Source organism: Hyperoodon ampullatus (assembly GCF_949752795.1).
Source record: "Hyperoodon ampullatus genome assembly, chromosome: 10".
Lineage (NCBI taxonomy): Eukaryota > Metazoa > Chordata > Mammalia > Artiodactyla > Ziphiidae > Hyperoodon > Hyperoodon ampullatus.
The window spans coordinates 85,895,596-85,912,048 of NC_136923.1; the positions used below are offsets into that span (position 1 = coordinate 85,895,596).

The following is a 16,453-nucleotide window of genomic DNA, read 5'->3' on the forward strand; positions in this document are numbered from 1 at the left end:
TTAGGTAGAGTTCCCTGTGCTATACAGTATGTTCCCATCAGTTGTCTATTTTATACATAGTATCAATAATGTATATGTGTCAATCCCAGTCTCCCAAATATCGATTATTAATTTTCATAATAAGTCTGCGTTATGAGAAGTCTTTCTATAAAGTTACAGTTACATAAACGAATCATTCCAATAGCTAACAATAAGCACCTGAAGTTGATCAGCACACACCATCATTTACAGACTTCTAAAAACTGCATGACGCAGGCTGTAATCAAGAGAATCAGAACAGAGACTGAATAATAATACATATCTTCCCACATAAATTCTTTCATCTTCCCTCCTCTGGATGAGCCCTCACTTCTTTTTTTTTTTTTTTTTTTTTTTTTTTCAGTAGACAAAGCCAAGTTAAGGAGCTCCAGGGGCTAAAGCTGAGAAGGCATCCAGGTGTTCTAACCCTGCATCCCTTGGCCCCTTTAAAACCCCTGCACTTTATACCCTCATATATTATATTCAAGTCTATAATAAGATGCCTGAATGCTAAGCATTTGAAGTGCTGCTTTTAAAAGTGTTGTCATAACAACAGGAATAAAATGACAAGTGTAACATGACTTTGAAAAGACTGCCTTTTTTTTTTTTTTTTTTTTTTTTGCGGTACCCGGGCCTCTCACTGTTGTGGCCTCTCCCGTTGCGGAGCACAGGCTCCGGACGCACAGGCCCAGTGACCATGGCTCACGGGCCCAACCGCTCCGCGGCATGTGGGATCTTCCTGGACCGGGGCACGAACCCGTGTCCCCTGCATCGGCAGGCGGACTCTCAACCACCACGCCACCAGGGAGGCCCAAGACTGCCTTAATTTTAAGTCCATTGCTTTACCTAAGCAAGGGCTCAACTGTAACCTCCTAGTGCAAACAAAGGCTGTGATCAAATGACATTACCATAATTGAGTCGGTATCTTTAGCTATATTTGCCATCACATAAAATTGTCAGTCCTCCATCAATTCAATTTAATTGCTCGGATGGCCAGAAATAAATTAATTGACCATAAGAAGAATCTATTTGTTTGATTATGTAGGCCATATCTGAAAAGCTTTAAGATAATTTCTTCTCCTTTCTCTGAGATGAACTGTACCATGTAGCTTAATTATAAGGTTCAATTCCATTTTCTACCTGACTCTCATGCCCACAAATGAATACCAGTGTTGGTCACCCATGCTGGGCAAGGAAATAGTACATGGTGCATGATTATGCTTCCCAGAACACTGTTGGGTCCAATCTTCCAGGACCTAAGGATTTTTTTTCTCTTTAAGATGTCCAAAGATGTAGCTCCATTCTAGTGAAAATGATTAAAACTATGAGCTTATAAAAATGGTAATTTCAGGGCCTCCCTGGTGGCGCAGTGGTTGAGAGTCCGCCTGCCGATGCAGGGGATACGGGTTCGTGCCCCGGTCTGGGAGGATCCCATATGCCGCGGAGCGGCTGGGCCCGTGAGCCATGGCTGCTGAGCCTGCGCGTCCGGAGCCTGTGCTCCGCAACGGGAGAGGCCACAACAGTGAGAGGCCCGCATACCACAAAAAAAAAAAAAAAAAAAAAAAAAAAAAAAAAAAAAAAAAAAAAAAAAAAAAAAAAAAAAGGTAATTTCAGTAAAGTCAAATAACAATAGAAGATGTCAGTGTCATTTTGATGCTGTTTTGAAGTAAAGAAGCAACAATCACCATTAGCTAGTAATGAGTTGCCAAGCTCTAGGGGTAAACAGGCTACACGCAAGAAAAGCCTGAAGGAGTTGGTAACACCAGGCATGGGACCATTTTCTTCTATGTTGGAGTGTTGTTTTTGAATCTGATGATCAAATAATGAGGATTTGTGGTGGGTGTATTTTTTTCTCAGCAGGATCAGCCAAGCTGTCTGTGAGGACCATGTTTCCAAGAAATTTTCCCTTTTGATGTACATGGTTTTGAATAGGTTTTAAAAAAAATTAGGTAATAAGTGCAAAATGCTTTTTCCTTCAAACCAGGAAACAGTTGGTCCTGTTTTGATGTCTCGTTTGCTCCAAATGAGGGCCTCCGAGTGTTCTAGACTTTGCATTTTAAAATGAGTTATAACAACATTAGTCAAAATCTATTCAACCCCTCTTGACATTTAAGCGAGTTTTATGTCCTGAGTCATTTCTCTTCTAATTATCGTGAGGCCAGCCGCTTCTCCCTGCATTTATTTAATCCACCAGAATGGAAGAAGAAATAGAGTTTTCATTTTTCCCCAGGCTGAAATGGTGCCAATTATCTAGAAGTTCCTACAACTGACTGTCCCAGTGAGTAGACGTGCAATTAACGTTTCTTCTTTACTCTTCAAATGGTTCAGCCAGACCCTAACAATAGCTTCACAGTTCTCTGCTGTCATTGCTTAGAGGGGGAATAAAAGAGAAAGAAAGAGGAGAGCAGTAATGTCAAATTACTTTATTTCTGTGTATCTCTTCACCTGTAAATTATGTATGGTTTTATAGTTAGTGCATTCTATTTGATGGATAAAAGCCAGATATATCTTCAAAGGGCACATTCTACTTAGTAGAAAAGACCATTACTCCACACTAAGATTTTTACATATGTTTTCTCATTTTCTCCTGGCAATAACAATTGGTGACTTAGTTCTTATTATACTCATTTTATTGACAAGAAAAATTGGAGCTCAGAGAGAACTTGGGTGAACCCTGGGGTTAGCCTGGCTCCAGAGACAATGCTTTTCTATTCTACCCTGTATTGAGCATGAAAGAAGTTGGTACAGATAGGTTGTACCTACACTCAAGAAGTTTGTAGCTTATTAAAGAGATGAAACATTCAGGGAGATAATTATAATACACTGAGCCCCTGAGTATGTTAATTCCCATTAATTATTGGAAGTTTTGTCAGAAATAGAGTCACAGATGTAGAAGACAAACTTATAGTTACCAAGAAGGAAAGGGGGGAGGGATAAGTTGGGAGCTTGGGATTGACATCTACACACGACTATATATAAAATAGGTAACTAATAAGAACCTACTGTGTAGCCCAGGGAACTCTACTCAGTACTCTGTAATGACCTATATGGGAAAAGAATCTAAAAAAGAGTGGGTATATGTATATGTATAACTGATTCACTTTGTTGTATAGCAGAAACTAACACAGCATTGTAAATCAACTATACTCCAATAAAAATTTATTTTTAAAAATCAAAAAATAAAATAAAGACCAAGCTTTGAAAACAAAAACTAACTAAATAAAATAGAAGTGCAACAACAAAAAATAGTTGGAAGTTTTGTGGTCCACAAGGCAAGACCCCTCTGGTTGAGCTGGTTGATCTGCTCAGAAAATGCTTCAAGAAACAGTTGGCTTTTGCATCAAATGATAGTCATGGATCAAGCCCATTGAATAAAATAAGAATCCATGAATCCATGCTGACAGTCCTGAAAATAAGTAAAAACAAATAAATAAAAGGATTCAAGAAAGCTCTTACAGTAGAAAACAATGATTGAGTTCAAAGAGTACCATTTTGCCACCATCATCATAATAATTGATTTGGGCAAAAATTATCAATGGATGCTAAAGCTTCTGGGTTAAAGAAACAAGATATTTGCGTAGCCCCGAAGTACCTCCTTACTAACCACTTATCAGTTGCAAAGGCAAAAATAGAAACTTTCCAGGGGAGAAACTGTCCAACAACACCTTAACCAAGTAATCAAAGTTAACATCACTAGTAATAGGACCAAGTGATTCCTTGTGCCTTCGAATGCAGTACCTTCAGAAGGACAACAATATGTGCTGTCACTCCCAAAAATGCATAGCCTAAGCCTAATTATGAGACAACATCAGACAGACCCAAACTAAGGAACGTTCTATAGAACAACCGGTCTGTACTCTGTGAAAATGTCCAAGTCACAAAAGACAAAGAAAGGACAAGGAACCATCCCAGATTAAAGGAGACTAAAGGCACATTTCAAGAGAGGCAGGGCATGATCCTGGATTGGCTCCTAGCATGGGGGTGGGGGAGGAGGGACAGTATACCAAACATTATTGGGACCATTTGTAAAATTTGAATAAGGTCTGTACATTAGGTCTGTATCGTATTGATGTTAAATTTCCTGATGTTGACAATTGTACTGCAATTATGTAAGTGATGACCACGTCTTTAGGATACACACATTGACGCATCGTATCTGCAGATTGCTCAACGGGGAGGAGCAAATATATATATAAATATGTATATGCAAGTTATTCTCAAATGATTCAGGAAGTAGTAATGGGTATGTGTGTATGGGGGGAGACGACAGAGTAAAACGTGACAGATTTCAGCAAATGGTGGATCTGGATGAAAGATGTATGAGCTTTTTGTTCTTTTCTTGTAACTTTTCTGTAAGCTTCCAATTATTTCAAAAAAACAAAAACAAAACCGTAATTGGTTTTTGAACTGGGCTTCCAAAGTACCCATGGTTTTAGTTTTTATCAGTCAGTATTTAAAGTAGTTCTGCTTTTTAATTATCTAAAAATTGCTATGTTCACAAAGATGCTAGTTTCCGGCTTCCCTGGTTTTCACCTGTTTAGATCACATCCATTCTTCTGGATGTAGCCAGCGTTTTATCTTCTCTATGAAACTTCCTGGCTGTACCTGTCTCATTTATCTCCCTCTCCATTGAGAGAACTCTATTATTTTAAATTTTATTAAGCACTTACCACACACCAGGCATTGAGTATACTAACTCATTTGCACCTCAAAAATCCTCTGAAGTGTTAGTCCTTTTATACAAATGAGGAAACTGGGTTTCAGAGAGGTTAAGTAACCTGCATAAGTTCAAACAGCTGTAAACTGTAGCCCCCAGATGGAGCCCAGATTTGTCTGACTTGGGAGTCCACATTCTAATCATCTCAGCTCTACTGCTTTCCTTGGAGCACTGAGAAATAGACATCACTTAAAATTTCACTGTGTGTTATTTCTTACATATTTCTTACATCAGAAATGATCTCCCAACTGCTTTATGTACAGTCATATTTTCTTCTCCCATTAAATTATTAAAACTGTTTATAGCAGAGATCAGTCTTTGGTTCTGTTTGGATCTTGGGCAACATATAGCATCCTGCCAGTGATGAGCCGATAATATGTACTTAATAATTGTGTTGATGAGGTGTCTTAGAAAATATGGAAAGAAAACCATTGATATCAGTTTCCAGAGATTCTGAAAATGAGTTCCTTTTCTTCCACGTTAGCTGAACCTCAGTCTTCGTTATCGCAATCTTTGTATTTCTCAAGCACCTTACTTTTTATAAAGCACTTCCTCATTTTCTGTCTGTTTTTAAGCAGAAGTCTTACCGTCTATAGGGCTGGTGAGAAGTCAGGTTAGAAGATGTCCAAGTAGCCTCACGATTGTAAGATCGAATGATGCTTTGATCTCTGTTGAACCTTACAATGCTTGTCTATTAAAATGGGGAGGAATTACTACTCTCATTCTCTAGATACCAAATTTGAGCTTCAGCAAGTTTAGTATGTGCCCAAGAGGCCAGTAAGAACACCTGAGCTTGGTTCTTCCATCTCTCACTGAGGAGTGAGTCTGTGTTGCTCTAAGTTTTTTCATACGTTCACATCACTTGTCTCAGTCAATCAATGTAATATCTCATGCATGTATTTACTGTTTGGTTAGCAAACAAAGCTGACAACTGAGAGGCAAATATTAGCCTTGCATTGATTTATTTTAAGGCAGTACACTCCAAAAAAAAAAAAGCCCAGGGCTTCCCTGGTGGCTCAGTGGTTGAGAGTCCTCCTGCCGATGCAGGGGACACGGGTTCGTGCCCCAGTCCGGGAAGATCCCACATGCCACGGAGCGGCTGGGCCCGTGAGCCATGGCCGCTGAGCATGTGCGCCCGGAGCCTGTGCTCCGCAACGGGAGAGGTCACTACAGTGAGAGGCCCGCGTACCGCAAAAAAAAAAAAAAAAAGCCCGTGACTTAAATATATCCACTTTTTTAAAGATTACTCAACTGTTCTGTAATAGGTACCTTGCAACCATACAATGAGCAGACACCTATTTTTAGGATTCATCTTAAATAATCATTTAGCATAGCAGGCTATTTACATCTGACCCACATGCCTCTTTCAGACAACTGAATTATACTTCTGCCCTTGACCAAGATGTGGAGGTGCATAAACAGGACAGCACTGTTAGGAGAGGAGAGCGGAGGAGCACAAAGCAGGCAGGAAGAAATGACTCAGAAAGCACGGTGGGGCCAGTGTGCTGCATCTTATGTGGTGTTGATGGGGAAAAGGATCACATCACGAAAATATTCAACTCCCAGGTGGTTGCTTGTTGATCGAGCTTTTCCTTTTCAGGTCCTGATGCCTTGGCACTTCCTCTTGCAAAAGGAATGATGACATGTTCTGGAAATTGATAGTGATTTTCCGACAGCTCTATTGATGTAAAACTCGTGTATCATATAAAATTAATTCGTCTTAGGTATACAGTTTGAGTTTTAGTAAATGTATACAGTTGTGCAACCATCACCACAACACAGTTTTAGAACACTTCCAGCCCCACCCCCAAAAGTTCTCTCATGGTCCTTTGCCTGCTCCCATCCCTGGCACCAGGCCAACACTTGGGTTGACTGTAGAATTGTCTACTTTTGCCAGCATTGTCACTCCAGCAACCTGCCAACTGACCTAATGGCCATTGCCTTATCTCAGAGGGTTGGTCTCAGTCTAACGTGGAGATGGCGTAGCTTTGTAGCTATGCAACTATTGATTTCTTTTTTTTTTAATGTTTTTTATTATATTTTAAATTTATTTATTTCACCTAATTTATTTTTGGCTGCGTTAGGTCTTCATTGCTGTGCGTGGGCTTTCTCTAGTTGCTGCCAGCGGGAGCTACTCTTCGTTGCGGTGCGCGGGCCTCTCAGTGCGGTGGCTTCTCTTGTTGTGGAGCACGGGCTTTAGGCAGGCAGGCTTCAGTAATTGTGGAGCACGGGCTTCAGTAGTTGTGGTGCACAGGCTTTGTTGCTCCGCGGCATGTGGGATCCTCCCGGACCAGCACTCGAACCCGTGTCCCCTGCATTGGCAGGCGGATTCTTAACCACTGCGCCACCAGGGAAGCCCACAACTATTGATTTCTAAGTCAGCATTTTCGCTCCACGACAAATGCTTTGGTGAGAACTGAGATGTCCTTACTAACTTCATTCAGAAATCACAGATGTCTGTTATATTTTCTGTCCATAGTGGGGGTCTTCCAGAATTACCTGTTTGTGTTCTATATTAGAGAATTTGGTTAAATGAAAAAAAGGAAAACACCATAAAAACCTTGCTCTTCCAGGATTAAGACAGTGATGTCAGCTGTTGTGTTGTTGTTTTTTAAATTTCATAATGTTTGATGTCCTGCAACTCCAGCATGTACAAATGCTAATCTGCTCCCCCGTCTCCCATAGAGAGGCCCAGGTGTCATCCTGGCAAGGGTCCACTTTGCTTTTGACCATATCTTAAAATCAGAAATAAAAGGCATATATAATATAGACTGTATGGATTCCCTTTTATTATCCAAGATAGCACATGGAGTGTGGGGTAGACCTAAGTACCCTCTTAAAGGTGGTTGAAGAAAAAAGCTAATTTATAAACCCCTCAACATACCTCTAAAAAAGAATATGATAGGGACTTGCCTGGTGGCGCAATGGTTAAGAATCCGCCTGCCAATGCAGGGGACATGGGTTCGAGCCCTGGTCCGGGAAGATCCCACATGCCGCAGAGCAACTAAGCCCATGCGCCACAACTACTGAGCCTGTGTGCCGCAACTAGTGAAGCACACACGCCTAGAGCCCATGCTCTGCAACAAAGGAAGCCACTGCAGTGAGAAGCCCATGCACCGTAGCAAAGAGTAGCCCCTGCTCTCGACAGGTAGAGAAAGCCCACGCACAGCAACAAAGACCCAATGCAGCCAAAAATTAATTAATTAATTAATTAATTTTTTAGAAAAAGCAGGATACAAAATTTAACATGGATTGTGCTCAAAATTCTTATGTTTTATGCGGAAAGGGAAGAGTTGAAGAAAATTACATGCACCAAAATTCTGCTGGTGGTTATCGATGGGTGCTAGAAAACAATATGGTTCTTCCCTCCCTGTCCCTGCCCTGACTTCTTTCTACTTCTCTGTATTTTCCTAATACAGCAGTGCTTTTATGCTTGGAAAAACTAAAAATAACCTAATGATTCTTATTTGCTTTCATGAGTCTTAGTATATTTAACTCTAACGATCAATATTAACATTCCTTCTAGCTGACTGGTTGCTTTGTCCAGTTACCATATCAGTTAATCAATGCCTCTAACACTTCTACTGTGAACTCGTCAGTTTGGAGATTCATGCCCAAGAAGTGATGAAAGGAGGTTGGCCTGTCTTACCTAACCTTGGGGTTTCCCGAGAGGAATTGTTCACATTTGGGTAGAGAACCTTGCTAACTCAGGCTAATCAAATTTACAAGAAAGTTTAAGCCAGAATAGCAGTTTATAAAAATGTAATGGGAAATGGAACTGTCACCTAGACTGAACTTTCAAAGCATTTTTCTTCCATTTTTACTACTTCTACTGGTAGCGCTATCAGGAACTGTGTTTTGGGGTCTGGTGCGTAGCCCTGCTGTGTGACGGATGCCTTTCATTGCCTGTCTTCCAAGCAGCCTTCCAAGGTTGACTTCTGTCATTCATTCATTTATTCTTAAGAATCAGATTATCTCTGTGTTCTCCAGGTCACTGGCTATTTCCCCCCTCTGAGCTGCACTCATATTGTACCTTTTATTTCTGATCTAAACAAGGCGTGAGACCTGGTGGGATGAGGGGGGACCTCTTGACCCTTGATCTTTTTTTATCTGCCTCAGCCCCCTCCCCAGACCCTGCCATCTCCAGCCAGGCTCAGTGCTGTTTCCAAACTGCCTGCTGATCTGATAAGCTGCCTTCTAATTTAAACAAACTAGGAACTTCCGGTTGGCTGGTGGCTCATGGTACCCACCAAGGCCCGGTGTACTTGTATCACCGTGTCATATCAGAACACATGAAATCCTATACTCATTTTAATTTCAAAAGACTCCGGTATGTGTTCAGTTGGATCTTAGCACTGCATAGCCAGGGAGAAGGCAGCGGTTTTCACTGTATGAAGAGTCGAGAAGAGAAACAACTGTGACTTTCTGGCTTCTGTGCTAAGAGACTCGGCTCAGAATGGTAGGGTTTGTTCAACTCTTAGTCAAGGTGCTGGGGATTCTTTCCAGAAAGATTCCGTTCTTCCCAGGGATTATGAGAATGGCAGGGCAGGGGTGGCCACCCGGTTTAACAGCCTGGGCCTCCTGGGACAAAACAAATAAGGGGCAAAGCACAGCAGCTTTATCGTTTGCCTAAGATTTGAGACCTTTCTGGGATTTACTGCGCAAAAATGAATGTTAGTTCTGCTGGCATTTTCGGAAAGACCAGGTGAGAAGTCAATAACTTAGGGACTGGAAACATTTTTCAAAGCACCAGGAGTTTCAAGTAGCAGCAGCCAAAGAAGACTTGTGGTTTTATGTGGAATTTCGTGCTTATTAGATACGGTATTTGATGAACCTTGACAATACGTATTGGGTAATAGTGCGTCCTACCAGGAGTACAGTACCATCTCTAAAAATCCTTCAGATGAAAATAAAGAAGTTGGTACATAGCTCAGAGCTCATAATGGGAACTTCACTGGGGAATCTGAATTATTCTAGTGTAATCAGAATTTATGAAACCTAATACATTATTTCTCAGAAATTATATTTCTCCTCTTCAGAACTTACAAATATAAACTATATACATATAGCCGTTACCCATCAAAGCTATCTTATCTGTTCTTGTATGTGAGCTCTCTCTCCTCTCCAGTCCCAACTCTAGACAACTCCAAATGTCTGCATTTTCAAAAGAGAATTTTGCATCATATCAATCATACATAAATCCATTTCCTTTATAAAAACTCAAACAGGGCTTCCCTGGTGGCACAGTGATTGAGAGTCCGCCTGCCGATGCAGGGGACACGGGTTCGTGCCCCGGTCCGGGAAGATCCCACATGCCGCGGAGCGGCTGGGACCGTGAGCCATGGCTGCTGAGCCTGTGCGTCTGGAGCCTGTGCTCCGCAACGGGAGAGGCCACAACAGTGAGAGGCCCGTGTACCGCAAAAAAAAAAAAAAACTCAAACAATATAGAAAAAATTAAAATGTTTCTGACTACTACTCAATCCCACCTCTTCATAGACTGTGTATACTTTCAGAACTTTTCTATTCATGTACATAATTTTATATTTTGTTTTCAACATTCCTGGTATCATACTCTATTTTGTTCTGCAATTTGTCCTCGGCCGGGTGGGGTGGGGGGGTGGATCTTTCTATGTGGGTATATTGTTTTTAACTGCTATGGTTATGCCATAGTGTATTAACCATTCCTGTGATGATTAACATTTACATCATTTCCGTTTTTCCGCTATTACATTAACTGTCGTGAACATCCCTGTATATAAGTGTTTGTGAACTTGAGCATTTCTCCACAGGAGATAGCAAAGAGTAGATGTGACATATTAAAGGATACATTTTAAATAGTAGATACTACCTAGTTGTCTTCCAAACTTTCGGTACCACTTTATACCCTACCAGCAGTGATACTGCAATTCTACTTCAGTCCTTTCTTTAGGTAAAGGTTCAAAGAAGCATCTGCTACTAAAATGCAAATGACAAGGAACCAGTTTGAAGTCCTTAAAGCCTGAAAATGAGTAATGTAGCTTTAAGGGTAGTTTTGCTGGAAGAAAGCAGGTCTGTGAGATTCTAGGAAGCCAAGGAGCAGCTTGAAGACTTAGGGCTCCAAGAGGTGGGAGTGGTGTTGTCAAGAAGATGATAACAGAGTTGCAGGATAACTAGCCACTGGGGAATGGCTGAGGCCATTGGAAGAGTAGTAGCAAAGAACTGTCACCCCTGGGCTTCCCTGGTGGCGCAGTGGTTGAGAGTTCGCCTGCCGATGCAGGGGACACGAGTTGGTGCCCCGGTCCGGGAAGATCCCACATGCCGCGGAGTGGCTGGCCCCGTGAGCCATGGCCGCTGAGCCTGCGCGTCCGGAGCCTGTGCTCCGCAACAGGAGAGGCCGCAACAGTGAGAGGCCCGCGTACAGCAAAAAAAAAAAAAAAGAACTGTCACCCCTACTTCAGAGTTAGGGGTGTGGGCGGGGAGGTGCTTTTCATACTCTGATCCTTCAACCCACCTGCTCTCACCTCCTCCAACCTACTCCTTTTCTCCAAGAGCCTGACCTTGTGCAGAGGCCCTCAAACTTATTTTATGACTCTCCTTAGGCAGTGAGCCAGCCTCTAGGGGAACTGATGGCAGGATAGAGATCTCAGCCTAAGCCAGCTATCAGTCGAATTCTCTTCTGATAGATAATGATCATTTCTAAGACCAGACAGGCAAAACCACTTACCCCCCTTCCTGTTCCCAGTGGCATCCATTCAACACGTAAATGTAATGAAAAGCATCTGAGGATTTTATCCATCCCGAAGCAATTTACAAACTCAGAATCCAGGACAAACATTTGTTTTGTTCTTACGAAGCTTTCTTACCTATTACTGAAAAGGGGGAAGAAGGAAAATTATTTCACTCTCCAGTTCTAATGTTTAATTCATTTAACATTTAAACTTTGCAAAGAGAGGCTTCTTTAAGACTTTTTAAAAGTTGGACATTTGAGAAACTGTAGCAGATGATTGTAACTGAAGTTTGAACATTTTCCACCAATTCAGCATCATCCTTTTTTTCTTTTCTAGGCAGAGCATCAGAACCATCTGGGGTCCTTTTCAAAATCCCAATACACAGGTCCATACTAGTTAAGTCAGAATGCCTGGGAGTATGTGAAACTACTGATCCAGTGGATAAGAGAAAAAAATCTTTTTGGTTTAAAAGCATAATCTCTAGGAAGTACAAGACAATAACGCAGTTAAAATAGTTCAAATACTTTAAGTCTTTTCCCTGTGACCAAAGAACGCCATGATGCAACAGACCTGTTGAACAATAATTTACAAAATGAGATACAATACTAATTAAATTTGCCAAATTGAGACTTTGAGGTGGGTTTTAGGTTATAAAATTATTGAGCACAGAAAGAACATGTTTTCCTGATATTTATTAAATTTTCTGGATCTTTTTCTTGATATTTATTACGTTTTCTTGATATTTGCTATGTTTGCATGTGATACAAAGATAGCACAGGCATGCTTTATGAACCTAAGAAGGTTTCTTTTTTTTTTCTTTTTTTTTTTTTGGTTTGCGGGCCTCTCACTGTTGTGGCCTCTCCCGTTGCGGAGCACAGGCTCCGGACGCGCAGGCTCAGCGGCCATGGCTCATGGGCCCAGCCGCTCCGTGGCATGTGGGATCTTCCTGGACCGGGGCACGAACCCGTGTCCCCTGCATCGGCAGGCAGACTCTCAACCACTGCGCCACCAGGGAAGCCCAAGAAGGGGTTTTTAATGAGAACTAGACAGACTGCTTAGTAAGCAACAAAGAACACTTAAGAGAACCTCATTAAGGATTTATGTGAATCATGGTTATTTTTGAAACTTGGGGGTGGGGGGAAGTAACCAGAAAGAGTCTTATTTGCACCGCGTTTTGTCCTGCCATTCGTGCACTAGATATTAATTTTATTGCACATGCATACTTCTACGTCATTACTTTTAAAATTCTAGAGAATGTTCCAAAACTTAAGCCTCCCTGTCCCCATCCCTAGCAGGACTGGGTGGGATGCCTGTCCTACCCAGATCAAAGAGCAACCTGTTGCTCATTGCAAAGCCTCTTGCCAAGTGAGTCAGCTCCTATACCCTGCAAGAATGCATGCTTGCTTCCTCAGAGCTGCTTTCTCCTGGGGTGGGTGGGGAGGAGGGGATTTAGAAACCTGCAGCCTCATGGGGAAGGGGGCTGTTTGTTCTCTCTCTGGGGAAGTAACTCACTCAAACCTCCTCCCTTGGCTGAGCTGCTTCAAATAGCTTTGAATAGGGCCCAGTGAAGGGCTTTTCCATTACATCTAGATGGACTACAAGAGTGTTTTGCTGCTGTTTTTTAGCTTTACTTGCTTGCTTGCTTGTTTGCTGGGGGGTTTTTTTGTTTTGTTTTGTTTTTGCGGTACGTGGGCCTCTCACTGTTGTGGCCTCTCCCGTTGCGGAGCACAGGCTCTGGACACGCAGGCTCAGCGGCCATGGCTCATAGGCCCAGCCGCTCCACGGCCTGTGGGATCCTCCCGGGCCGGGGCACGAACCCGTGTCCCCTGCATCGGCAGGCGGACTCTCAACCACTGCGCCACTAGGGAAGCCCTGTTTGCTGGATTTTTAAAGGGCAACTATTGATGCTATTAGTGGCTGTCCACTTTGGCAGTCTTTAGTCTGGACAGCGGCTGTGTCCCCTTTCTTCTGCTAGCCCATCCCCCTCTCTGGACTGAGGTTACCAGCTAAGACAATGGTATGTGCTTTGACTTCCTGATCTAAAGGGAATAGAATTACCTAACTGTTCTAGGGCAGCCCTTTGGGGGAACTAACCTTGGGCTTCTGTCCAGCTGAAGTTGTATTTTGACAGCGTGTTTTGGTCAGTGGTGATGAGTCTTTATAAAAGGTGAGCTAACAACTGAAATAGGCTGTGTGCCTTCTGCTGTATTTTCCCCTTTACCTTTCTTGCCTCTTCTCTTGTGTTCTTATCATAACCTAGATTATCACTACTTCTGTGAGCGCTCTCTGTGCTCTTCTTTTTTCTCACTGCCACAAGAGCAGCACGATCTTATCTTTCAAAATATACTTAAGGGTAGAAAAAGGGAGAACAAGTTTAAGTAAGTTCATCTCTCAAGAAACCTAGTGTTTTTAGCCTTGTGACTTCTAAGTGTAGAATTCCACCCTAAGACTGGACTGTGTTTTGAATGTCACGCAGAACCTATCTGAAACTTGACTTGGCCTATTTGTGTGCTTCTGCTGTTGCTATTGTTGTCCTAAATGGAGGGAAACATTCCAAAGTTTTTGCATATTTTGAAGGTTGAACCTTGTTTAAAAAAAATAATCCCTGAAGGAACCCTAAAGTAACTGATAATGGTGTGTAATTTATATCTATTTACATCTTCATGTGTTTCTTCAGGTTCACCTGAGAGCTGAACCCTTTGGCTTAAAAAGAACATGTAGGAGGAAAGAAGTCTTACAAGCATCTAATGGCCTCATGACTCACCTTTCCTCATGTCACCTCCTATTATCGTTGACAAACTTAGCGTGTTTTCTGTTTGAACCTGCCTGTAATTTGCCGTAATCTTTCTGTTGTCTTATAGGACTACCAGCCAGACTCCCAGAAATCATGTTGGTAGGATCCCAGTCCTTCTCGCCTGGAGGGCCCAATGGGATCATCAGGAGCCAGTCCTTTGCGGGGTTCAGTGGCCTTCAGGAGAGGCGATCCAGGCAAGTTGTGTGTGGTTCTCTCCTGGGACGCAGCTTGAGAGGATGTGAGCCTTGGTGCTCTGAAGAGGGTCCGTATGCATGTGGCCTTGTCAAAACACACGCCTGTGTTATTTTCATCTCTTTCATGAAAAAGATGTAATGTTCCCCAAATTTCTATCAGTTAGAATTCCTCCTTCAAAGAAGATTTAGGACAAGCTAGCAATACATACATATAGCTCTCCCTACCCCCACCCCATTTCTTTCAGATCTTTTGATGCCTATTGCCAAAATGCCTCCAAATGTTTGAACCCATTTATCCTCTAACCAGTAACAACAGATTTACCTTTATCCACACATCTGTTGATACTGAGCATTTTCTAAAAATCTTTTCCAGTCTTTTATGTCATCCCTAACGAGGTTAAATGTGCTTTCATAAGTTTACTTGTCTTTTGTATTTATTTTGGGAATAACCAGTGCATTCACATCCATTGCCTATTTTGGGGGTGGATATTTACATATTTTCTTACAAAACAATAAAGGCTTTATATATATATCCATTGTAACACCATATATTGTAGTCTTTTTCCCCCTAATTTGAATTGCTGCCTTTTTTTTTTTTTTACCTTTTGACCTCCTTTACCCATTTCTTCTATCCTGCCCACACTCCCTGCCTCTGACAGTCACCAATATCTATGAGCTTGGTTTTTTGTTGTTTTTCTTTTAGATTCCACGTATGAGAGATTATACAGTATTTGTCTTTGTCTGACTTACTTCACTTAAGTATGATGCCCTCGAGGTCTTTCCATGTTGTCACAAATGGCAAGATTTCATTCTTTTTTATGGCTGAGTAATATTCCTCTCTATATATAATGGAATATTATTCAGCCATATATATATGTATCACAATTTCTTTATCCATTCATCCATTCATTGGACACTAGGTTGTTTCCATAAATCTTGGCTATGGTAAATAGTGCTACAATGAACATGGGAATGCAGAAATCTTTTTGAGTTCATGTTTTCATTGTCTTTGGTTAAATACTCAGAAGTGGAATTGCCAGATCATATGGTAGTTCTATTTTTAATTTTCTGAAGAACTTCTCTACTGTCTTCCATAGGGGCTGCACCAATTTACATTCCAAGCAACAGTGCACAAGGGTTGCCTTTTCTCCACATACCTGCCAACACATGTTATTTCTTGTCTTTTTGATAATAGCCATTCAGGGGTGAGGTGATATCCCATTGTGGTTTTGATTTGCACTTCCATGATGATTAATGCTGTTTAGCATCTTTTCATGTACCCTTTGGCCATTTGTATGTCTTCTTTGGATATGTGTCTGTTCAGATCTTCTGCCCATTTTTTAACTGGGTTGTTTGGTTTTTGCTATTGAGTTGTATGAGTTTTTATATATTTTGGATATTAACTCCTTATCAGATATGATTTGCAAATATTTCCTCCTATTTAGTAGGTTGCCTTTTTATTTTGTTAATGGTTTCCTTTGCTTTGCAGAAGCTTTTTATTTTTTAGTTTGATATAGCCTTACTTGTATAATTTTGCTTTTGTTGCTTTCGCTTTCAGTATCATATTCAAAAAAATCATAGCCAAGACCTGTGTCAAGGAGTTTACTACCTATGTTTTCTTTTAGGAGTTTTATGGTTTCAAGTCTTACATTCAAGTCTTTAATCCACTTTGAGTTAATTTTTTTATATGGTATAAGAGAGGGTCTAGTTTTATTCTTTTGCTTGTAGCTGTCCAGTTTTTCCAGCACCATTTATTGAAGAGACTGTCTTCTCCCCATTGCATATTATTGGCTCCTTTGTCGTAAATTAACTGACCATATATGAGTGGGTTTATTTCTGGGCTCTCTATTCATTGATCTATGTGTCTGTTTTTATGCCAATACCATACTGTTTTAATTACTATAGCTTTGTAATAGAGTTTGAAATCACCCCACACCCCTTTTGGAAGCACATTCCATTGTATCCAGATTTGGGAGATTATTTTTGGTATGAAGTTACGTAGTCGATAAAGACTGACTCTGCA

General features: G+C 41.3%; 1 protein-coding gene across 7 annotated transcripts in view; it reads left to right on the forward strand.

Annotated features, from left to right (window-relative positions):
- The window catches only part of RIPOR2 (RHO family interacting cell polarization regulator 2), a gene marked incomplete at both ends in the record, with an annotated part of 214,228 nt that overhangs the window by 145,577 nt on the left and 52,198 nt on the right, over window positions 1-16,453 (forward strand). For 6 of the 7 annotated variants that reach the window (XM_079712740.1, XM_079712741.1, XM_079712744.1 and 3 more), the window contains one exon: window positions 14,304-14,439. In XM_079712740.1, coding sequence (XP_079568866.1) covers window positions 14,304-14,439 — 136 coding nt within the window. Of the gene's footprint in view, window positions 1-14,303; window positions 14,440-16,453 lie in introns of those variants that run through there. The other variant, XM_079712746.1, reaches the window with a different exon arrangement.